This window comes from Molothrus ater, chromosome 6 (assembly GCF_012460135.2).
Source record: "Molothrus ater isolate BHLD 08-10-18 breed brown headed cowbird chromosome 6, BPBGC_Mater_1.1, whole genome shotgun sequence".
Classification (NCBI taxonomy): Eukaryota; Metazoa; Chordata; class Aves; order Passeriformes; family Icteridae; genus Molothrus; species Molothrus ater.
The window spans coordinates 13,590,192-13,614,503 of record NC_050483.2 but is presented as its reverse complement, the minus strand read 5'-3'; the positions used below and the strand labels follow the sequence as shown (position 1 = coordinate 13,614,503).

At 41.9% G+C, this 24,312-nt stretch overlaps 1 protein-coding gene across 8 annotated transcripts in view; it reads left to right on the top strand.

Annotated features, from left to right (window-relative positions):
* The first annotated feature begins 6,410 nt into the window (after positions 1-6,410).
* PLEKHA7 (pleckstrin homology domain containing A7) overlaps positions 6,411-24,312 on the top strand; it is a 146,067-nt gene continuing 128,165 nt past the window's right edge. For all 8 annotated transcript variants that reach the window (XM_054515194.1, XM_054515192.1, XM_036384118.1 and 5 more), the window contains exons 1-3: positions 6,411-6,512; positions 6,613-6,689; positions 6,824-6,881. In XM_054515194.1, the coding sequence (XP_054371169.1) occupies positions 6,430-6,512; positions 6,613-6,689; positions 6,824-6,881 (218 nt within the window). In that variant the 5' untranslated portion in view covers positions 6,411-6,429. The remainder of the gene's footprint in view (positions 6,513-6,612; positions 6,690-6,823; positions 6,882-24,312) is intronic.

The following is a 24,312-nucleotide window of genomic DNA, read 5'->3' as shown; positions in this document are numbered from 1 at the left end:
ATTCCTTCAACAATAGATTTACCATTATTTAATCTTTCTTATTTTATCAGCTATATTTATCTTTTGGTGCTCTTAGAATTCTGTTGCCTGACACAAGTCTCATGGAAATTTAGTCTATTGCAAGGAAACTAGGCTCCAAAAATCATATTTTGTCTAAAATGTGCCATTACTTTCCCCACAGCACAAACTGCCCTGTATATAAAGTGTAGAAGATGTTTCATTTAATGTCAGCACTTATAAAAAGGTAAAACACAATCTATTGGCAATACCTTTTCTGTTCTGCTCAAGATTTATTTGGCATTGTACTAAGATATGTATTAATTCTGTCCTGGAAAGTGCTTAGGCTGGAAATGGGTGATGCCTTGCAGATGGTGTGCCAAATTTTTGTACGTATCTTGTGCCTCTTGCAGCCCTTCCTTCTGTCTAGCTCTCCTGGCTTCTGTAGCTTGTGTGGTTCAACAGAAAACACTCCAGATCAGGAACAAGTATGTGCTCTATATTTAGCCATGTCACCAGTGGTACCATTGTGCAAGTTGCTTATCTTTCTTAACTGTATCAAGGATTGTCCTTCCTCTCCTTGTAAATAACAGAACTCTTTAAATTCAAGAGGTTGCTGTGAATTCTTCCTGTCAACTAGATAGCCACTCAATAAAGGTGCTCTTTGGTACCTATCAGTTAATGACAATTTTTGATGTCCATCTATTTCTAAAAATCTTAACATTTTGAACTAGCATTTCTTTTCACAGAAATATAGACTAAAATGGATCCTGTGATATCTTCTTTTCATAGCTCCTGACCTGAAACAAAATAAGTCTACTTAGAATTTCCCTGACCGAAATTTTGTTTGAGCCAGCCTTTAGAAATTGGTGATAAGGGAAATACCATGATATTCCTACTTAGGCTGCTTTACTGCTCATTACGTTTGGGAAAATTTCTATGTATCATCTATCTTCAAATTTATCTTGGCATAAAACAAGCTGTTTTCTATTCACTCTGACATGGATGAATGAGGAATAAAATTGATTGATATGTATTAAATCTCATCAACTATATTTTAGTTTCAAAATAATACAATAGTGATCTTTTTGTTATCTTGTTTGCTTTCCCTACCCACTAAGGTAATGTGTAATCTCGGACTTGAATCTTTTTAATTTGTCCTCTTCAGGTTTTAAACAATCTTAAGACTTCAGACTGGGAAAAAAATCTTTCTGCATGTTCAATCTATTAAGTGCTTCTTCATCCTACAGCCTGACACTGGCTCTAGCTGTGTGTTGCCATTTTTTTTCAAATTGATGAGTTCTGTTGTTACTGTTCTCCTGAGATGGCATTTCCCCATGCTGTCTGAGAATCCAACAGCTGAAGTTGTTTTGTAATTTGAACAGATATACCACAGTGATTCCTTAGTGTAGTTCTTCCATAACCTGAAAAAGTGTTGCAGTTTTAGAGTAATGGCATTGGAAATTTTCCAGGAATGTGGATTTGCCTAAAGTCTCCAAGATCTCTTCCCTATTTCCTCTATTGTGTGATTAATACATTCTTCTGCCTCTAAGAATCACTGTATTAATTTCTGATGTCTTAAGCACTTACCACTGCTAAAAGGGAATCACACTGCACAATCCTGAAGAACAATGTGGTTGCACAACCTATATTTCAGTATAATCAGACAATGAACTGCTCTGAAATTGTCTTGCAAATTAATCCGTCTCACCATGAAACCTTTCATGATTTTAATTCTCAGCTGTTCCAAGCAGAGCTGGAAAATCATGCTAAAAGGCATAATACATGTTTTGCAGCTAAAGGGCATAATACATGGTTTGCATTATGGCTTGTAAGCTTTCTTAACCAGGATTTAATAATTCAGATTCATTACTCTTCAAGTGCTCTGCCTCTGTCTGGCCTCACACCTTTTATAAGTCGTGCTTATGCTTTATAAAATATACAGGTCAGGATGAAAAAGTCATAACTTGCAGGCTTTTCTATGCATTGTACCTCATTTAAGCTTCCTGAAATAGCAGCAGCTTTTGCCCTCTACGATCATCAAATTCAATTGTATTGAATTCTCTGAAAAATAGGAAATAGATCATTAGAGTACCCACTATGCTGAAATCCAGCTGTGATTCTGTAACCTTCTAGACACTGGATCTAATTGTGACTGAAGGAAATGATATCTTTTTTTTTTTGTGATCCTCTCCAGCATTATTTGCAGATTCCTACTCCATGTTTTGTTGACAAATTATAGCATATATGAAGGGTTGAAAAAGTGCAGGGAAACATGCAGACCTGAATGGTGCAAGGGGTGGGGGTGTGTGTAATGGAAGTGGAAAAAAGAGGAAACGAGAGTATTGGGATGTTGCCACTGCGAGGGAGAAGCTGGGTTGTCAGGGCAAGGGGTGAAAAGAAAGGGATGAGGTAGAAAGGATGTCCATATTAATGGAGTTTATTTTGGAAATAGCAAGGGCATGGAGTGGTAGGAAAAGCGTAATAGTTTTATACTGAAAGACAACAGGTCTGGAATATATATTAGGATAAAATTCTTTACTGTGAGGGTGGTGAGGCACTGGCACAGGTTGCCCAGAGAAGCTGTGGGTGCCCCATCCCTGGCAATGTTCAAGGCCAGGCTGGATGGGGCTCTGAGTAACCAGGTCTAGTGAAAGGTGTCCCTGTCCCCCAAGGGGACTGGAATGAGGTGATCTTTAAGATCCCTTCCAGCCCAAACCATTCTGTGATTCTCTGTTTCAATGAAAGTGCAGAAACAGATTTTGGCATACTTTAAAATGTATCACTGCTCACCCAATTTAATGAAGTCATCAAAAAAAGTGTTCCCAGAGGATGCAGACAGAGCAAGGAACATTAGTGACACATTCCTATAAAGCTGTCAAATGCGGGTTCAAACTTGCAGTATTCAGGGACCTCGTGAGGTCTCCCTGAATTACCCAGTTATCAACAAAGGGAGCCTCAAATATTCTAGCTTTTATTAGACCCTTGCTGAAGACCATATTTCACTTCCTTTAGCTGAGTTCCTGATATTGTGGCCTTAAAGTCCTAATTTTACCCCAAATAGCTTCTTCCAGACAGTGCCTCTAGAGTGCAATGAATGATAGGTAATAGAAAAATGTCTGATATCAGCCAGGGAGGACTAGAACCAGAGCCTGAAAAAAAACCCAAAAACAAACAGAAAAACCAGAAGAATCTGGTAATCTTATTAATGAATGATGCCTAAAGGCATTCTTCCTCCAGGGCTTTAAATCACAAACTTCATCCTGATGAGGCCAACACAAGTCAGCTTGTGAACTTTCATGAATCTAGACTAAGTTTTCATCTTGATCTTAATTTTGGAATAGAGCTCTGCAAGTTACAGTAAGAAAATATGCTTTTTCAGTAATGCATTTCTCTGTAATTTGCAGGACTATGTGATAATCTGCTAATGCCTCAGGCACCATGATGCATCAACTCAAGATCTGGTCATATGACAATGGTGACAAATTGAAACAGGGAGTTTCTAACTTGATATAATGGAAGTATTTTCACCACAGGCATATGGGACCTAGCTGCTAAGAGTGGCTGTTGCATTTCTGTCCTTGGAGTATTTTCACATCCTTACCTGGAGAAAGGCCTGGGCCACTGGTCTAAAATCAGTGCTGGCACTGCAGGAGGCTGCACTGGTGACCCCAGTCTTTTTCATTGCAAGAACTGAAGAAAATCAATGAAATGGGATCTGGGTTCACAACAAACACAAGAAAGTGATTCTTCATACACAGCTCAGGTAAGATGAGCATTAGGAGCACTTTGCTGCCTCTGGGTGATAGAAGTTACGTGGGCTCTAGTCTGGATAGGTTCAGAGAAAAGATCCATTAGGAGTTGGAGATGGAAACAGCACCTGGAGCAAGAGCTTTCTGAGTCCACAGGTTCTGCAGGCAAGCAGTGGATGCAGGTGCTGGAGCAAAGGAAAGAACCTGGGGAGCTGCCCATGACTGCCTGGCTCCTGTGCTCTTTCTTGGCACCTGCTCCTGTTGGGACATGAGACAGACAGAATATTAGGCTAAACAGACATTTTGTTTGACCCAGCACAGATGCTTTTAGGAGCCAAAATCCAAACCACAATAATGTTTATTCAGTGAAGTTACTATTCATTTGGGGTGGATAAGCCTGTTTTGTCATGGTGGACTTAGAAGCTAAATGCAGTGAGTTCTTGCAGCTGATGGAGAATGGAAGACTTGCTCCAGAGCATCAAGACAATGAGTGACTCCAGAGCAAGAGCTGGGCTTAATCTCTTCTGCACAGACCTAAACATGCAATGACACTAAGTAACTCCTATTTGATTGACTTTGGAATTGCACTGGGACTGACTTTATTGCAAGTTCTGTGATAACTCACACCCAACCAGAATGACTCAGAATTGTTAGGGCTTCTGTGGTGGGTTGACACTGACATCAAGTGCCCACCAAAGCTGCTCTGTGATTCTCCCTCCTCAAATGGTCATGGGAGAGAAAATACAATGACAGGCTTGTGGGAGATATCCCTCACCAGTTACTGTCATTCTCTGGTCTCAATTCCTCCTTAATGCTAACTTTTCTCCCTTTTAAAATCCCTTGTCCAACACATTGGTCAGCATTGAGTCCATCCTGGATGACATTGCCTCTGTTGGATGTAAGGGAAGCTTCTGGCAGCTTCTGATAGACGCCACTCCTGCAGCCCCCCCCGCCCCCGCCAAAAAAACAAAAAACAGCCAAACAAACAACATTGCCATGGAAACCCAGTAAGGTTAAAAAAAAAAGGCAGCACAGGAGTTTAAGTATTAGAAATTTTAATCAAAATTATGACTGAGGATAAAGGGCTACAAGATACTCTCTCCTGCTTCTTAACTGTGGATAAACTAAAATTCTGTGGATTGTTAATGACCATTCCTGGTTGTTAGATAACACTAGTATAGTGTGTATATATACAGTAGAGTATCTTCTCCAATAGTGGTCAAAAAGGGAAATTTACACAAAGTTATCCTGATGCATCAGACCTGCAATGTTGTCTGAAACTGATGTGAAATAAAGCAAAGTCCTCTCTCTCCTGTCTGATGCCGCTTTTCTTGCCTCCTGCTTTCTTCTGATGATTTATTTTGGTTATTTAGAAGGAAAAGCAAACGTTGTCATTTTCCCTGTACTGCAGCACTCTGCCCTCTTACACTCTCCTACTGCATGCTGGCGTTCTCCCTGTTCCCCACAGCCGTGTCCTCAGTTGGTCTCCTCTGTTTTTCTTCACTAACCCGACCCCAGTCAGACCCACCCACCCACCCTTTCCCACCTCTCTTTGCAGCCTGTCTTTCCCGTTTAACACTCTCCTTTCACGCCAAGCCTGCGAATGTCCCATTTCCTGCCTTTTGGATCCCTCTGTCTTCCCCAGTACCAGAACAGCACGAATCCCACAGAGCCATGCCTGGCTCCGCCGCTGCTGCCCTCATGGCAAGAGGCATTTCTGCACCCTGGACCCCTTGGCTCTGTCAGTCCTGCTGCAACTCGCACTTCGGCCAAGCCAAGGCGCTGGCCAGGACTCCCCACCTGGCAGCCATCCCCGCTCTGCTGGCTGGCGCCAGGATGAGAGTAAGAAACCTACGGGCTCTGCTGTAGGGCATACCACTCCTTGCTCGTCTCATCCACTTTGTCCCAAAACCACATTCTGAGTGACTGGAGCACTTCAGCCGGAGCATGCCCACAGAGCACGGCAGCACCAGGAAGGGTTTTGGTCTGACTGGGAGCCGGCCCAGCCCCACTGAAATGCACCGAGCGGGCTCCCTCACGTTACCGTCCAGCCTGTTTTAGGTCATGGATGAGCACAGGGGCTGGCACAGGTCCCTCCCGGTGCCGGGGACAGCTCTGCTTTGTCGGCCGGCTGCTGCTGCCGCGTGTGTGCGATGTTTTAACCTCGGTGCCCCCGTACCCTGTGCCCGAGGTTCAAAGTCCCCGCGGCCTGTCCGTCCCTCCTCACCTGGCGCCGCGGGGAGCGCGTCCCCGGGGCACGGCGGCAGCCAGGTGCGCTCACACCTGTACATCCCCCGCTCCGGGCGCGGCTCCCAGGGCTGCGGGAGCGGGCCACGGGACAATCCCGTTCCCTCCGCCGGGCGGACAGCGCCTGCGGGGATGGGTGTGCGGCTCCCGGGTGACGGCGGGGGTGCCCGCGGGGGCCGCTGCGCCGCGCCGGGGCCGGCAGCCCAGGCGGGGCCGGGGGGCGGGCGCGGGGCAGCGGCGGACAAAGCCGGGCGGCAGCACCGCGGGCTCCCGCTCCCGCCGCCGTGCCCGCGGCCTCCCGAGGGGCGGGAGGTGTCGCCCCCCGCCCGCGCCGCGGTGGCGCTGCCGAGCAGAGCCGGGCGCTGGGCGCCGAGCAGAGCCGGCCGCCCGCCCGCCCGCACCCCCGCCCCGGCCGGCGGCGCGCACGGCGAACATGGCGGCGGCGGTGGGGCGGGACACTCTACCTGAGCACTGGTCCTACGGCGTCTGCAGGGACGGGCGCGTCTTCTTCATCGAGTAAGGGGGAGCCTCGGGAGGGGCGCGGGGGCAGCGCGGCCCCGCCGCCGCCGCCGCCCTCCTCGCTAACAGGTGCATGTTTTCCGCTTCTCCCTCGCAGCGACCTGACCCGCCGCACCACTTGGCTGCATCCGCGCACCGGCGAGCCCGTCAACTCCGGCCACATGATCCGCTCAGGTGGGTGCCCGCGGCCGGCGCCCCCTCCTCGCCCCTGCCCCGCGGCCGGGAGGCTCCGCGGGCGAAGTTCTCACCCCTCCTTCCCGCTCTCTCTCTCTCTCTCTCTCTCTTTCCCCGTCCCCCGTGCCTTGCAGACCTGCCCCGCGGATGGGAGGAGGGGTTCTCGGAGGAGGGCGCCAGCTACTTCATCGAGTGAGTACCGGCTCCCGGCCCCGCGCCGACCGCCCAGGGCCGGGGGGCGCTGCTGGCGCGGCTCCGGCCCCGGCCCCGGCCCGGCTCGGCTCGGCTCAGCCCGGCCGCCCCCGCACCGAGCCCGCACGTCCGCCGCGCTCATCAATGTTCCGCGCCGGCCAGAGCGGCGCCGTGATGCGCCCTGCCAGCGGGAAAGTTGGCTCCGGGCGCGGCGGGATGCGGGATCCCCCCAGCCGCGCTCCGGCAGTGGTCAGCAACAGGTTTCCTTGGAGGCGGCACTTGAGTTTTCCCTGTTTGTTTGGGGTTTTTGTGTGTGCGTTTGTTTGCGAGCTGGCTGCTGCCCCCCTCCCCGCTATTCACGGTGAGGTTTGCGGCAGGTGGAGCGTTGCCGGGCTGAGCGCCGGCCGAGGTGGAAGGTGAATGGTGGTTTTGTTATTTTAAATGGCTCGTGGCTGTGGACGCAGCCCCGGGAAGTTTTGCAAGTGAAAGGATTCCAGTGTCTCTTCCCGGAGACGGGGCTGAGCGGATGAAGTTGCCTTGCCAGGGTTGGTGGTGGCTGCCGGGATCTTTCATGTGGCGTTTCTTGTTCAGAGGGCAATTACAACCAGGGATGTGCTGCTTATTGAGGTGCTTTTATTCTATGAGATGCAAGCGTGTTGCAGTAAAGCTGGATAACTAAGAGAGCTTCTTTCAAACATCGCAGATATAAGGTTTTTACAAAGACAAACACCGATGTAAAAGTAGAGATTTAATCAAATGAGTAAAACTCTGGTACATCTTGGATCTAGAGTCACGTGTCACGTGTGATGCCTTTGCATTTTCCTTTGCAAATCGGAATGCCTGACAAATTTAATGGAACCAACAGAAAAGGACTGGAAAATGCTCAGACTATCTCATTGCTCCAGTGCAGAACTCCCAGGCTGTTAAGTACTGCCCCAATAACTGCTGACAGCAGTGTCATGGTTGTCCAGTATTGAAATGCCTGCAGAGTGTACCCCAAAATCTTTGAGTAACTTGAGGTTTTGGTAAATATCAAACTTCCAAACCATACTGGGCTGGGTGAAGGAGCAATTGACTGAAAGTGTAACAAATGCCTCACATGTAGGATGTTTGTTAAATAAAATTCCAGACGATCCTAAAATGTCCTTTTTTCACCTAAAGTGGAGGAAAAAAAGGCATTCAATCTTCATTTGTCTGAGCCAGAGAATTCCTAACAGTGCTGGCCTGGGCAGATAGTTTAGCCCTTGATTCTTGAGGAGGTAGTAGCAAAGCATTGGAGAGCAGCTCAATAACACTTAGAGCTGCCACCCTTTATCTATGGCCAGTGTGTTGAAAGGAAGGAATAAAAGTTCTGCTGATTGCACAGGCCAGAGATGGAACTCTAAAATGTCCAGTCTGTAAATGTACTGTAAACAGATCCTTTACATGGGTACATAAACTTCTAGGTGTAGGAATACATCTATTTGTTTTGCTGTCTTTTCCAGAAACTTACTAGTGCAATTTTACAACAGCTTAAATTCCTCTTCTCAACTGCTGTGTTTGGAAGACCATCTCTTATCTTCTTGTCAGGCAGTTGCAAAACTTTTGATTTCTGATCTATTGAATTAGAGTTCTGTGCAGTGCATTTTCATAACTTGTGCTAATAGTGCTCTTTACCTTGGGCTGGAACAGCTGCAGGAAATGAAATAAGGAATGGAGTGTGCTCATTTTACTGAGCAGTTTAATAAATGCAGTCATCTTTAGCCAAGCAAGGTTTTGTGAGGAGACAGAGCAATCTTTTAACATAAATCTGTTCAGTTGAACTGCTTGAGACTAAAGATCCTCCTGATACGGAATACAATATTTAACTCTTCAGCAGTGATACTTCCCCCAGCACTGCTCTAACCTCTCTGATTTCAGCTCAGAGGCTCCCTGAGCTTAGTGGAATTTCTCATTTTTTCTTCCATGAGCATACTGAGCTCTTGTTTGGCTCATGTAAACATCAGTATCCTTAGATGATGATTTCCATACCTCACTGCTCTGTTCATTCCTTCTGTGTTGCTTCCACATGATGAGTTCTCAGCTTACAGAAAAGGTTACCGGTCCCTAAACGCATGATTTCACATGTTGTACTCTTAAATTCCATTTTCTGGCATTCCAGCTCTCAAAAGCCATGAGCATTCCTGGATAACTACCCAGTCCTCTCTGTACTGGTGACAGTTCCAGTCTGGTGTTGTCTACAGAAATTTCACAAACATTGTTACTCCTTGGATACTAATTTATTGAAGGCTGTCAGGAGGAACATTCCAAGTAACCCCTCCCCCTGTGGTAATTTCCACAATTAATACAACTTATTATAGTTTAACCACATGGGCTGTTTAATGGATCTTGTAAGTCTTATTTCTCTAATGAAATTAAAAGTATTACTAAGTATTACTGCTGTTTTAAATAACTTCAGTCAAACATTTTATTTAAACATACAGGTTAACTCCACTTACATAAGTGATTTCTGGTACAGGCATCATGAAAATATTAGATAAAATATTAGATGTGAGTTGTCCTTCATGTAAAAATCTCATGAAATCTTATGTCCATTTACTTCCATGTCTTTATTGCTTCTTTCAATACTGTGGACAAACTTGAAACATCATATAGTAAAACAAAGGTTTGAAACATCATAAAGTGAAACAAAGGTTTATAAGGTGGTCAAGCTTCATATCAAAACCAGGTAAGTTTTTCTCCCCTTTCCACCTAACAGGAGTTTAAAAATTTCCTAAACTCCACTTCCATTGGATAGAAGCTTTCCAAATGAATGTGCTGTGGTTTAGAATGTTTTTGGTTTAGAATGTTTTGGTTTAGAATGTTCTGTGGTTGGGCAGCTGTCCTGTGAGGGAAGGGGTGCTCTTTTCCCTTTGGTTATTTACATGAGATGCTTGTCTGAAATCACATTCACTCTTAGCCTTGTTTTGCTCAACTAAGCAAGCCAAGTTCTTTGTGCAGCCCTTTAAGAAGGCCTCTCCATCTGTTTGATTCTCCTGTAGTTCTTCTCTGCACCTCTTGCAATATGAAGTCATCTTTGTTGAATGTGAGTGAACAGAGTCCTCTGCTTTTGTGAGGCTCTCAAACAACAAAAGTGCTTTCTTGGCTTCAAAAATTTCTCCGTTTTCTGCATTTTAGGTTGTTTGCCTATTTAGGGAAGACACCCACACTGACAGCACATGTGAATGCTGCCAATTGACTGAAACATGCAGGTCTTTCTTTACTGCTTTAAATTTTAAGAACTGTAATTTATGTTAGGAAGCTACATTCCAGTTCTTCCCATTTATGCTCATCCATATCTTTGCAAATGATTTTCTCTGTTCCAAATATTCATCAGGTTTTCTTGGTAGTGGCAAACCCTGTTAGGGCAGTGCTGTCTCTATCTTAAAATCAGTAAATAAAACATTAAATAAGTGATGTATAAACTGATTCTTCCAGATCTCCATGTAGTAGTCTTTGAAAATATCATAGTTGCCACATTTTTTGAGTGCTGAATACAGCTTGCACCACACTTTCCATCTCTGTTTTTGTTTCTTTACTGATGTTTTTCAAATACTTTGCTTTTGTGGGCCAAATGCTTTATGGGAGAGTCTCTGCAGAAAGGTTGTTGCTGAGCATATGTGGAGCTGAATGAGCACTGGACAGCACTGGCTCTGGTTTGTTTCTGGTGGTTGTGTTGCTGCTGTGAAATGTTAATTGTGGTTGGCAAACTCTTTGTGGGGAAGGAGATGGGACATGCAGGGAGGGCAGTGACGATGATAAAGCAGTGCATGTGTGCATTACAGTGCAGGTTTTTCTTTGCATTTGCTTCTCTTTTCCTGATTGTCCAAAAGACTTGGGGAAGTTGGAAAGCTTGGAAAGTGTGGAATGCTTTTTTACTACCTCCTTACAGATTTGAAAGATTGAGGTGGCTGTTGGTGTGAAAGGATCTGTTCTTGCCGGGTTAGATACCTAACTGCCTTGGATTTAAATATGTTAAAAATGCGTACTGGTGCTACAGAGGTTCTTTTTGAAAGCTGCAATGGTACTGCTCCTCTGAAAGGTAATCATGCATTCAAATTGTAGCCTAAAATTAGGAACAAAAAAGTAGAAATCAGCACTTAAATATCTCAAGTTAGCATTTTATTTGTTTCTGAAGTCAGTTTCCAGTTTAACTTGGCCTCTTCTTTGGGTAACAAAGTGGACGTACAAGAAACAAACCCATGAAATTGGCATAGCAATAGTCAGTAACTGTTTGCAACTGTAATTCTTTAATTCTTGTATTTAGCCTGTACTGTGTGTAGGAAATATGCATGGTATGTGTTTCAAGTGTTTGGAAATAGCAAAAGAGCAAAGCACACTAAACAGAAGTCTGCCTTTTTAACTTTGGTTCTGCTGTGCCAGGCATGTACATTCACTGAAAACCATACAGGAGCTCAGATTCACCTACAGTGGGCTACAGGTGATACCCACTTGATGATTATTTAATCACAGAAGCCCAAAGGGGAAGAGACCATCTGGATTATTGAGTTCAGTTCTTTTGATTATCTGAGAAGATTGTTTATAATCTCATTAATAAATTTAATCAACAGGTTTCTTCTGCCCTGCAGAAATTCCTGTCTTCTCCTCTCCTAGTAAGATGTTGAAAACGGAATAATTTTTTTGTGGCTGTTTGGGTGGGTTGAAACACTGTTTACTGTAGGTGTTCCTTGACCTGCTGTAAACAAATTATTATTTCTTGCTCTGTTCTCCATGATGGTTATTGCTGTAGAAGTAAAAGATGCTGGAGCACTTAGCTACTGTAGGGAATAGTGATGACCCTCATGATGAGGTCCTCATCTGTGTAGATGATGTCCTTTGTGGTTCTTGACCCTGTGCTTGAATAAAAGGTAATGCATGAGTAAGTACATGAACTGACATGAAACCCCCCTGTGAGGTTGGGTTCACTTCACTGTGTCACTGCTGTGCATGTCCAGTTTGAGCTGGGGAGAGTTCCTGGAGTGCAATAAAACTTGGGTAGCTGGAACCATGTGAGAACTTCATTGTAAATGATATGTTCACACCATCTCTAGAAAATGTGAGGATAGTCTCTGGTGAAATGAATGGGTTTTGTGTGCTATGGAGTGTCGTGGGGAAACTTCTAGGGAAAGAAACCTGGAGTGGTTCCTCAGCAAGGGGCACAAGGCCTAGTTTGGGTAAGCCTGGGCGTGCCAAGTGCAGCAATGCGCATTCTGGCCACCAGTGATAGCCCACGGGCAGGAGCTGCCCTTGAGGGGGACTGGGCTTCACGGAGGTCATTGTACGGGTGGAAAAGCGGGTGTGGGATGGAGAAGTGGAAGAAAAATGCGAGAAGTGGCGGTTGAGGTGAGAGGCGAGGGTCGGGGAGCTGCTGTCCCATCCCGCAGTTCTGCGGGAGCAATCCATGGTCTTCAGCGGCCTCTACTGGCTCCTGGCAGCAGGAGGAAAGCTGCCAGGCTGGGTGAAAACCCCTGCTGGTTCTTCCTCTTCTCATTTCAAATTTTCTTGGCAGGAAGCGTTCCGTCTGGGCTGTGGGAAAGCAGAACTATACACAGTGAAAGTAACTCTCACCGCTTGTACAGATTTCTCTCTGTCTCTCTTTCTTGCCCTTCGTTCTCCCATGTTGGGTTTGCTCAGACAGCCTGTTTATTACATTTTGTTGTCCTGGATTTTGAGCAGAATTGAGCTGGGAATATTGGATCTGCTGGTTGGATACAGTAGCTGTGTTTCATTCCAGCTAGTGGAAACAATTCAGTGTCCTTTTGGATGGCAGTGAAAATGGGAGATCACTCATTAATGAGTGGAATAAATGCTGATGGATTTGTGCTCGGCAGGGATGGCCAACAATTGCAGAGAGCAAAGGAAGGGCTTTGTAGTTCAGCTCCCAGAAAATGGGAAAAGGATACTTTGTGCATGGTGCCTGAATTTCAGAGTGCCCTCTGGAAGGGCAAGCCTGGAGCTGTGCCTAAGGAAAATGCTGTGTGTGGTTTGGTTCAGCAAGGTATGTGAATGAAGAGGGATGTGGTGTGCATTCCTTAGGGGAGGGAGGAGCACCTAAGGGAAGGTGCTGGAGTTTGTTTGTTTCTGAAGCAAGGCTGCACCACAAAGTACTTAGCTTGGTTCATTAATCTGTGTTTGCCTTTATTCCAAGATACACACATGTTGGAAAGCTGAATTTTGACTACTTGAAGAGGCCAGCAAGGAGAACACACACATAGAGTGAGATGCTTTTTTAGGTGTTGAACACTGCTGGATATCCAAGTTTTCTGGGAAATGGAGCAACATTCTTTTGTTCTGGTTGGGATTGTGTGGCTTCCTTGTGTTGTAGCTCAGAAACAAAGGCGTGAACTGGTTATTTGAAGCTGCCAGCCTCCACATTTTGTTTACTACACATTCCAGCTTTTTGAACATTAATGTGTAAGAAAAACTTCATTCATTCAGCCTCTTTCCTAAAGCACTGTCCACTTCTGCATTCCTTGGATCTGTGCAGGAGAATGTCTGTGCCTTTTTAAAGAAGGTGTATATGGCAGTGAGGGTTTCAATATTTCTGAAAGTCTGTCTAAAGTTTAAGCATAAACACAGTCATACAGCTGTGCTGGGCAGGTGTTGCAGTAGTCTTAAAAGTAGTTTTCATAACCTTGAGTTACATTTCAGACTTCTTCTACACCTGTGCAATATGCCTGTCACATCAGATGAGGAAACAATATATACAACACTTTTAATTTTATTAACTACCCATTATCTGCCAGAAAAGAGAGAATCTCAAATATTTGGGACAGCAGAATCTTGATATTAATGCTACATACTTTGTTTCAAGAAAGTTGCTTGTTCATTCTCTCAGTAGTAAACTCTAGCTGCTGGACCTAGTTAGAAGGATTGCCTGTCTGCAAGCAAATACATTGTGCATGATGTTCTTGTGTTTTATAATGGAGGAAACAAAAAGGTACCTTTTCTCAGGCAGGTCTGGCAATCCTGAACAATCTTAGCAAGTGCTTCAGAGACATGATAAGCCTGTGTAGCTGTGAAATACATGTGTTCTATACCCTGCATTTTCCCATCATTCTGCTTGCTGCAGATGGATTATACTAAAATGAGTTTTAACCTCACTACTGATCCAAGTTTGCTATCATCTCAAATATTTACATTTCTTTGCTACAGATTAAATGTACTGCTCCAGTATTGCAGTGCTGGATCTCTGCACAGACTGGCTTGAATAAATGTGGTATCACATTTATTTAATATCACATTCAATTCTAGTCAGTATGACTGTAGACTCTAGTTTGCTGCTAAATCTAATTTGTTTCGTCTTTGCCTCCTAGATGTGCTTTTTAAACTTTTTTTTTGTTATTGTGGCCTCAGTTTGGATAACAGTGATAGATGGAGCATTTTATTTATAGCTTAATTGTCTTTTCCTACAGCATTATTAGACTGTTTTACAAGGTCTGCTCTATGTCCTTAGAAGCAGAACTTTTAATTTAAAAGCAGATTTGTAATTAAAGATGTTAAAATCCAAGAAGAATCTGATTAAGCACCCAGCCCTTCTCTTTTTGATTGCCTGCCATGGAGTACTTGGCAAGAATGTCACTGACTTGTCTAGACAGGTAAAAAATCTTGTTACCAATACATAGTAGGTATGTGCTTTTCTGCCTGAAGTTTTGTATTTAAACCCTTGTTTTCCTTATTGCTTATCTGTACCTTTAAAGATTTTATCTTTAGTTTAATAAAAAGTACAACCGAAACCACCAAAACTTTTAAAATGAGATTGGGATGCACTGCTGAAATGAAGCGTTTGAGTAATACTGGATTTTATTTACAGTTCTTTGTCAAGTGAGGACTTCTGTTATATTTTTATTTACTTACCAGAGACCAAATATCCTGAATTAAGAGCTGACTGAAACATTTGAAAATACACATTCATTCTGCAACATGCAGGTGACTTTTTTGAGGAGCTCTGTATAGACTCTGTAAAATATGAGTAAGCAGGAAAGCTGCTGTTTTTAATTTTCTGTTTTATTTAATCAGACAAAATGTAGTTATTTCATTTTGCAAGTTGCATATTTGTTCCAAAATATCATAGTTTCACATTCATCTTCAAAGTGAACAAAGTGCTTGAGCAGCAATTTTCACTTAACTTTCACATTTATTGTTCTTTACTTTTTGCAGTTAGTTTTTTTCTTTTTCTAGGGAGAAGGAGATTTGCTTTGATTAACTTAGGAAATTGATACCAATGTAAAGGAGAGCAATGAGAAGATAAAGGCAGTGTTTGTCTATCAAGCAGCAAAAAGGAGATGCCAAAAGCTAAAGTAATTATTTTTTAAAATGTGTGTCTTTTTAAGCCAATTTTTGGATGTTTTAAATGTGTGCTCTGCATGTTAACCTCTGAGTGCTTGAGTCAATGCCTGCTTTGAATCAAAGAAAATAACTGGGCCTTATCCTAATATCTGGAATAATAGATCTGTTTGATCTTTTTCAGCAAAATCTTTAAACACATCTGGAGACAGAACTGTGCTAATGGGTGTGATTCATTTTATGTAATTTTCAGTGGCTGGTAAAGCAGTCATATTTTCTGTACCTTTTGCTGAAGATCAGGAGTTATAACATTAGCTGTTTGCAGGGTGAGATAACACTGACAAAATCTGGATGTAGGCAGTTGTTCCACAGAGGACATGGTGATTCAAGGCTATGTTGAATCTCCTGGACAAAATTAAAATTAAATTAATAAAAGTTAGCTGCAAGATGTTGAAATCCATTTTTCTTAGATGACAGTTATCAAACACTTGATATTTATTGTTGCCATCTCAGAATATTAGCCCTATTTTAAAATTCTTTTACTTAAAGAGTGGAATTCATGAACATGCAATTTTTATAAATGTAATGTCTTTGCTTGCTTTCCAATTAAGACAATTTTATTGTCAAGTGGCTTTTGAGCAGATGTTTAAATTTCTGTCCTTGGAAATCATAGATTAATACTGTTCTTTAAATGCTACTTTTGTGCTTTACTTTTTCAGCACAGAAATGCTTGAATGCCTAAAACTATTTCACTTAGTGATCAGATTTCTTCCTTTAACACTGTGTTTTATAATTCCCAGTATTCAATTTTAAATAGCCTAACCACTTTCCTTTTGCTCTTCCAGTTGGCTTTGTAGTGAGGTGCAATTTGAACTCATTAAGAAAAATAAAAGTCAATGACTTATTTCTCATGTGAAATCATTACATGAAATTCTTCAAATGAAGAGAATACAGGTAAAAGTTGGGCTTTGATATACTCATTTCACAGGATATTTAGTCCTTTCAGTTGAGAGTGGAATGATAAATCTTGACTTCAGTGGAGTGTGTCAGTATAACAGATATTTCCCAGTGTCTGGTTTTTCTCCCCTTATTGCTAACTTGCCTTGCTAAATCTCTGGATCAAGACTCTTTCTTGAGAGTTGCATTTCCCTGCTTCCCTGGAGAATACTGAATTGTCAATTCAATTGTCAGTTTCAGTATTCCCTGGAGAATGTTGAATTGTCTATGGAAATACTGAGACACCAGAATGGTGGAAGGGAAATTGAAATTACTGAGGTCTGTCTGTGACAGTGTCCTCTGGGAGAGAAGTAAAACAGCATTCGCTTTTATGACTTTAGGTATGTTTCTTTGGTGTGGCATGTGATTGTTGGGCATGAAATTCAGGTTTTGCTTCTGCATTCTCCTTGGAGTTGAAAGATTAAAAACTATTTCAGGTAGAAGCAGAAGTCACAGTTAATGTTACTAACCCAGAGCACCTGGTGTCAAGGTTAAACACAAGTTATTGAAATACCTGATTAAGGCATTTAAACATAATACCCAGTATTTGCTGAGCAGGAGCTGCTGTACTGATGCAGAGTAGTCCTTGCTGAGAGATTTACAAATAATATGAATTTTTAAAGTCTGATGGTTTCTCTCTCACTGAGCAATTTGAAGTGTTGCAACAATATTGCTGGTTTTCCAGGTGATCCAGAGGATTTTAGGAGAAATGTCTTCAAATTTTGCATGAGATTGAAATTTTAAATAACACTTGTGCTGGGTGGACTTCTGCACAAGGAAAATATCTGAAAACTCTATTATCAGCAAAGGAACTTTTTTTGAAGTGTCCCATTGAAATACGAGACTGCACAATTGCATGTTTGTGGTGTTGTGAGGTCCTCAGGACGAGGTGGGAGATGAGAATTTGACTCCATGTTCTCAGAAGGCTGATTTATTATTTTATGATATGATATTATATTAAAAGAAATGATATGCTAAAACTATACTAAAGAAAGAGAAAGGATACATCAGAAGGGTAGAAAAAAAATGATAATGAAAGCTTGTGACTGACTCCTCAGAGTCCAACACAGCTGATGGTGATTGGTCATTAATTAAAAATAATTCACATGGAACAAATCAAAGATGCACCTGTTGGTAAACAACCTCCAGACCACATTCCAAAGCAATCAGATGATTATTGTGTACATTTCTTTTCTAAGGCTTCTCAGCTTCTCAGGAGAAAAATCCTGGCAAAGGGATTTCCCAGAAAATATCACAGTGACATGTTTTCTCCTAGCACTGCAAGAAAAAAGTAGAGACATTGCACAAAGGTGTGTTTGTCTTTGCTGGAGAGCTTCACCAGCATTTCTGCACTAAAGGAAACATCTACTCCTTTTAGTGACTACAGCAAGGAATCATTTAGATTGGAAACAAAACTTCAGATCATCAAGTCCATCCATTAACCTGGCCCTGTCAAGTCCATCATTAAACCATGTCCCAAGTGCCAATGAATTTAAATATGTCCAGGAATAGTGACTCAACTGCTTCCCTGGGCAGCCTGTTCCAATGGTGGGTGACCCTTTTGGTGAAGTAATTTTTTCTAATATCCAATCTAAATCTCCCCTGGTTCAGCCTGAGGCCAGTTCCTCTTGTCCTGTTGGCTGTTTCTGGGAGAAGAGGCTGACCCTCACCTGGCCACAGCCTCCTTTCAGGTGGTTAAAGAGAGCAGTAAGGTGTCCCCTAAGCCTCCTTTTTTTCCAGGATAAACACCCTCAGCTGCTCCTCATAAGACTTGTGCTGCAGACCCTTTCCCAGCTGTGTTGCACTTCTTTAAATGGGGAAGATGGGATCTCAGCTGTGACTTTCCTGAATTAGAGGGCAGTAGAGGCAGTGCCTGAGCTAATGGTTCAGTTCTAAGTAATAATGGTAGTTAAATGTCCCAAATATTGCAAGTTTGTGAAAATGCTGTTTAAGCTGACTTTGTGTAAAGAAGAGAACAAAAGTTAGCAAAAGAGGAGGAAGGATGTGAAATATTTCCTACTTCTGGAAATGCAGGTAAGCAGTGAACTGAAAGCCTTTCAGCATGGACTTCTGGATGTGTTGTGTGTTCAGAAATTTAAAAAGAGATGCAGCATTTTGGATAGCAAGCAGTGTGGGCTTGGAAAGGCCAGAAGCAGCATTTTTGTTGAATAATGTGGATGGTTTCAAATGCAGTTTCTGCCCTGCCCCCCCCCCCCACCTATGTTCTCTTTCTGCACCATTTGCTGCATCAGCATTGCCTGTAAGGAGAGTCCAGGGTTTTATTTTTTCCATTGATCAGATGCAGCAGTCAGCAAATAAACTGTTAAATGGTATTGATAAATAACATGGGCTAAAGACAGAAATCCAGGAGGAAAATTGAAGTTCCTGTGTATGGATGATGTGACTTTTCCCTCACCAGAAAGGCAACAGTCAGAGAGAGGGGAGCTATAGGAGTCCAGTTTTTATCCAGCTCATCTTCCTCAATAGGTGCAATAGAGGAATTACAATCAGCAATTTGGGGAGTGCTTCTGATTGCCAGCCTGCTGTCCTGGTGTCACTGTGCTGGGCAGACAGCAGGAGCTCGAGGAAACTGTGGTTTGTGAAAATCAGATTAAGTGTTGTTGCCTGAAATCTTAAAAGGAAGTAGTTGTAAGCTGTGTTTTTAAGTAATGTGAGTAGTCTTTGAATTATTGATGAGCAGAAGAGCCTGGTTTGTGCGTGGGAATGAAAACACTTGTAAATTTGTGTTTAGACTGTTACACAGCTGTTTCCTGAGTGGTTCCCATCACTTAGGATGAGGTACGTTGTAAACAGCCCAGTTGCTTTTGCTTTGTGGGCAGGGGGAGTATAGAAAAAACCCTTAATTTTTATATATAGTGGCCTGCTAGTGAATAATGTATCTATTTTCTTTAGAAAGAAAATTCCAAATTGTTTCTTCTCATGGATTTTTAGGATTTCTGTGATTAGTTTCAGAATAAGAAATTCTGTTAATGCACTAGATAAACTGTTGTTTATCAGTAATTCCAAATGAGCTAATGCAAATGGAATCAGTTTAAAAGTACCATTCAGCATTAGAATTTTGTTTTTCCCAGAATGTTAATGATATAGTAACTTTTTGTTCCTTTCAGCTAATTTTTCAGGAACTCCATGAATGATAATGAATGTGGATTACTTGTTATTGGGTCTGTATAACAGTTTTGGGTGAAACTAAGTGAGAGGAATGTACTGGAAGTGCTGTTCCCTATGAATTTTGGTGTCTGTAAATGTTGTAGGTGAAAATACAAGTTAAGCATGATTATATGTTTGATTGATTTAATAGAGTTCTTAAACATTCTGTCACAGGGTTTCTTGGTTCTGCAGTAATACAGAAATTGAGAGATTGTTGACCTCTCCAAATATATTAAAAATTCTAGTGCGTTATTTATTTTTGGGCTTAATTTGACTCAGCAGCTTTTCCATGCCAATTAACTTGACATTCCATTTATTTTGGCTACTGATGTTTGCAGTGGAAATGTTAAATTGCCAGTGTAAGAATTCTCAGCCAGGGAGGTGAGTAGAAATATGGAGAAGGTATGAATTGAGGGTGCTGTGGTTTGGGAGGATTTCCCATGTGGAGAATTAGAGTGTCCTGCTGATTTACAAAGAGTGTGCTTCCCTCTCAGCTGACTGTGGTTTTCTTTAGGTTGAGCTTTAGTTAAGAAGTTTAGGATACAGCTGAACCTGCCACTTAGGAATGGATTATTTTAAGGAAATCCAATCTTCTGGAAGCTTTTAACTGTTTGTGAGGTAGACAAAATGATTTCTCTGTAACAATCAGAGAAATTACAGTTGTCAGCAGTTGAACAGCTGTCTTCATGAACAAAAATTACTTCTGATTATCAACTGTACCCTGCTTAACCATTTAAATACTTTGGTTTACTTGTTCTGTAATGTTCTGGACTGTTCTGAATTTGATATATGAAATCTTTCAGTGGGTATTTCCTACTGCACCATGTGTTTCTAGAAGTAAATATTTGGTGATCTGGAGTAGAAGTGACAAAACAATTTAAATGGTGATAGCTAATACATGAGTCTCGTTGGAATTTCACTTCTGATATGAGCTAAAATAAAGTGTTGTAATAGTCTGTGATACAAATGGATTTTTTAAATCTCACAGTACTTTGTTCTTGAGTGCTTCAGATAATTTTGAATAGTAAATTGTGATTTCCTTTTCTGTTTTTCAAGCTGATTTTAGTCTAAAGCCATGTCAATTTGTTCTCCCATTCCTAGTGGGTCATAAATTGTAAAAAGAAAAAGTGGTTTAAGTGTGTTCCTGGTAGTTTTTCTTCACTTCTGACATACTTGTTAAGTGAATTCACTGAATGAGAGAAGGAAACATTGTCTTTGTACTTGCCCAAAAGCTAAAACATTAAAAAAATTTTTGAAAGTAGTTAAGAAGTATATTAATTACTTTACCACCTTATGTTATGGGCAAATTAAATTAACAAGGATGATGTTCAAGTGCAGAGTTTCCAAAAATATGATGGGAAAGGCTTTTGTAGTATTGTGTTGAAATAATTGTGTGTGCATGCATTTCAAAGAGCTCCTGAGATGATTTGGCATCAAGGTCTTAAAAACAAGCCTTTAGACTTCATAGACTTCATCTGCTGGGAAAAACCAAACACACACCTCTGGACTTTTGAATGCTATATGTAAAAAAAAAAAAAAAAAAGGAATTTTTTTCTGTGTGTCATTCCATCTAAAGTAACAATTGATTTTGTAGTGTCTTCCATTCTTTAAGGAAGTTGCAGAACTCTGATCTTGGAAGATTTTGACAGTGAAGCTATTCCCTCTTCCTCATCAGTTTGTGTCAAAACGTGTTTATGTTAAAATACATTTGCAATTACATATCTAGCAGCTTCTCCCCTCCCCCTGCAATGAGTATTCCTGAAGCTCAAGCAGGTCAAAGACTGTCTAGTGGAATCTTTTTGGTATCTGATGCTGGATGAATAAATCTGAGAGGTGAGCACTTACCATCTTCATAAAAATATGATAAATACTATACTTACTGATACAAATTCCTTTGAGGAAATATTTCTGTATTGGTTATTTTTTTATGCTTGGAAAAAATAGTTACATCTCTTTCAAAAGCTTTATAAAATGGTAGGAGCTATTCTGTCCTAAGTCTTTCCTAGAGTTCATACTGTTTCAGTTGAGTCAGTCAAAAATTTGCAGTAAACTTTCAGCTTATAGATGTTTTTGTGTTCATTTTCCTTCAGTTTCAATGTGTGGATCTTTACCATTGTTTGGCATAAAGGCTCCTTTCACTAACTCAGTTTTCAAGTAGACCATGGTAACTCTAGCTGTCAAATTTTTAATGGTTTTTTGTTATTATTTTTAAAAGTGGTTAATCATGAGGAGAGCTACTTGCTTGTCAACAGGTCTGACAAGTAGAGGAAGGAGTTTGTACTTAACCTGAAATGCAGCAGGAGAGGAATGCCCTTCCAAGCTTTCCAGCTCTTGGGTTGATGTCCCCTTCCCCCATCAGTGCTGAAAACAGTTTCTGCAGGGCATGAAAAACAGGTTTTTGTTTATGTAATGTTTCTCTGGAAATAAAATTTAAAAATACTAAAAGAATGACAGATTTTAGAGATTATGAGTTTTGAAAAGCAGTAATTTGAATGCTTGGAAGAAAGGCACACCAGCCCACTCAAATAGGCTGCTGGTTAGTATGTTCTTAATAATAATGTGGGTTTTTTTCTATATAGGCTTCTTAGATTGCCTGCTAAAGAAGCTTATCTTAAATGTCACAGCTGCCTTTTTAAAGTTGCCTGGTATAAGGATATCCTGTATCATTTGTTACCTTAACTCAGGGACCTACAATTGTCACCTGAATTCTTGCCTTGTAGCTGATGGGGAAGTGCTCCTTGTCAGAAGAAAAGTGAAATACCTGTGACCTGTGCAATCGATAGCATTTGTTGAAACATGCATCACTAAGTGATGTTGTAAATGACAGACCTTCCTAGCTGCCCAGGGGATTATGGGGAGTTATTTCCTGCAGGGATTGGGAAATTGTGCTCTCTGCCAAAATGGGTAGGCTGGTGCTCTGGAGAGGACCTGCTGAGTCAAGATGGGTGGGTACAGAGATTGAGAATTTCCTTCCAGAATCAGGAGAGAGGGACTAAGAGAGCTGCAGACATCCTGGGAGAGTGCTCAGGTTAGTGATCTGGGATGAGCTATGGAGAGAGGACTTTTTTGTTATGATATGCCCGAGGAAGGCTGGTTGAGTGGGAAGCCTGCTATTGATTGGAGACTTAATCTCTTCCAGTTTAGGTGTGGCTTAACAACCATTCTGAGGTAATAAGGACACTTGTGATTGCTTTTTCTCTCCTTCCCCAACTCATTTTACTCCTTTTATGTGGGTGTGCACACACATACATCTGTTACTTATATTTTGTAAGCGCTGTAAGAGAACTACATACAGCTCTTTGAAAAATGGCAGCTTTTAACAGGTTGGGATCTTGACCAGATAAGTGGTTTGTAGATCTTCCAATGGCTTGGTTTTGTTCAGTGGCTGATAGTAAACCTTAGCAAGACCAGGGTGTAGAAAGTAGACACAAGCGAGGGTAACTCTGGAAGGAAATATTGATTTATTGGTTTCGGAAGTGATGAAAAGCTCAGTTGTATTTAAGAAGAAAAGGGCTGTTGAACTGTTCCACCTGGAAGAATGCAGCCTAATGACTTTTGATTTGAGAACCTTTACTGCAAGTGCTGGGTGAGCAAAATGTTGAAAAATATCTCAATCCTACTGGTCCCCCCTGTAGTCATGTGTTGCTAAACTCTGTCACCATAATCCTGCCTGGCTTCTGAACTGCCTGAGTAACTTTGCAGCATGGCTGGCAATGCCTTGTCCAGGGGAGTCTGCTCTGGTGTTCATTGCCAGCCATGGGTGTGTTTCCATGACCATTTTATTGGTGTTCTGTTGTCTGGGGGGCCCAGACCACTACAAATTGAGTGCGTGCATCCTGCTCTTCGTGGGGAGACTTAGATCTCAGCTACAGACAAGCCAAGTATTGAGAAAAAGCTCACTAACTTGTTTCAAAAAAGATTTAACTCTTTTGAGTTTGTCTGTGCTCTTAGAGATGAAATAACCTGGTAATTTCACTGAGTATTTAACAGTAACTTTATTTCAAAATGATTTGGTTTTATAACAAATATTTAAAAAAAGTTCTCGGAACTTCAACTGAAAACTTCTAAAATGCCTTTGTAAAAGCCAAACATGAATGGCTTTTGTCTGAAAAGAAAAAGTGTCAGATACTCAAATAATTTAAATACCTTGTGTTCTCAAGTTGTCTTAATATTTTAACTAAAATTTTGTGCTTGATTGAGGGTTTGTAATAGATTGGATAATAGATTGTAAATACGGTTTCGTAATACATTGTAAAACTGTTTTGTGGTGGGTTTTTTCCACTTTTTTTTTTTTTTAATTATTGCACTGAGGCAAAAGACCAAAATGCATTTTTTTCCTGTCTCAGACATAACACTTTCAAACCTGCCTGTTCTCTGTGCTGTGGGTGCTGCTGCCAGCTCCATCTGAGCACTTGGAAGGAGCTCACCTTGGTGAGTGTGACCTTGCTGCAGGTGAGCTGGCAGCTGCAATAAGATATCCCTGTGCCTCCACACAAGTGCTTCCTACTTGAGCTGTGCTTTGGGGAAAACAGAGCAACACCTCTTGCTGCAGACTGTTCTGAGAGGAGCAGCTCGAGGGACCCAAGCTGTTGGGGACTGTCCTCAGGAATAAAAGGAATAATTTGGGAGGCTGCCAGAACTGCCATTGGTTGAGCAGATGCAGCCAAGAGAGGGATGTGTTAAAGAATGTGCTCTGTGCTGTATTGTAGGATCAGGAGAGGCCCCTCCTCATCTCTGGGCATCAGGGTTTTAGTGCTTGTGGAGGGTTGACTTCAGTTGAAAGGGTTTCTTAATGGCTTTTTTTCCTTTTTTTTTTGTTTGCTTGCAAATGATCCACTGCTTTTAATATGGTTTTGTCAGGCTGAGAGCTAGAGAAGCAGCAAAAATAATACCTGTGTGAAAGATGCTGCTTCCAAGTAAGGGAATGGAAGCTGTTGCAGCCACATTTCTATTAACAGAAAAA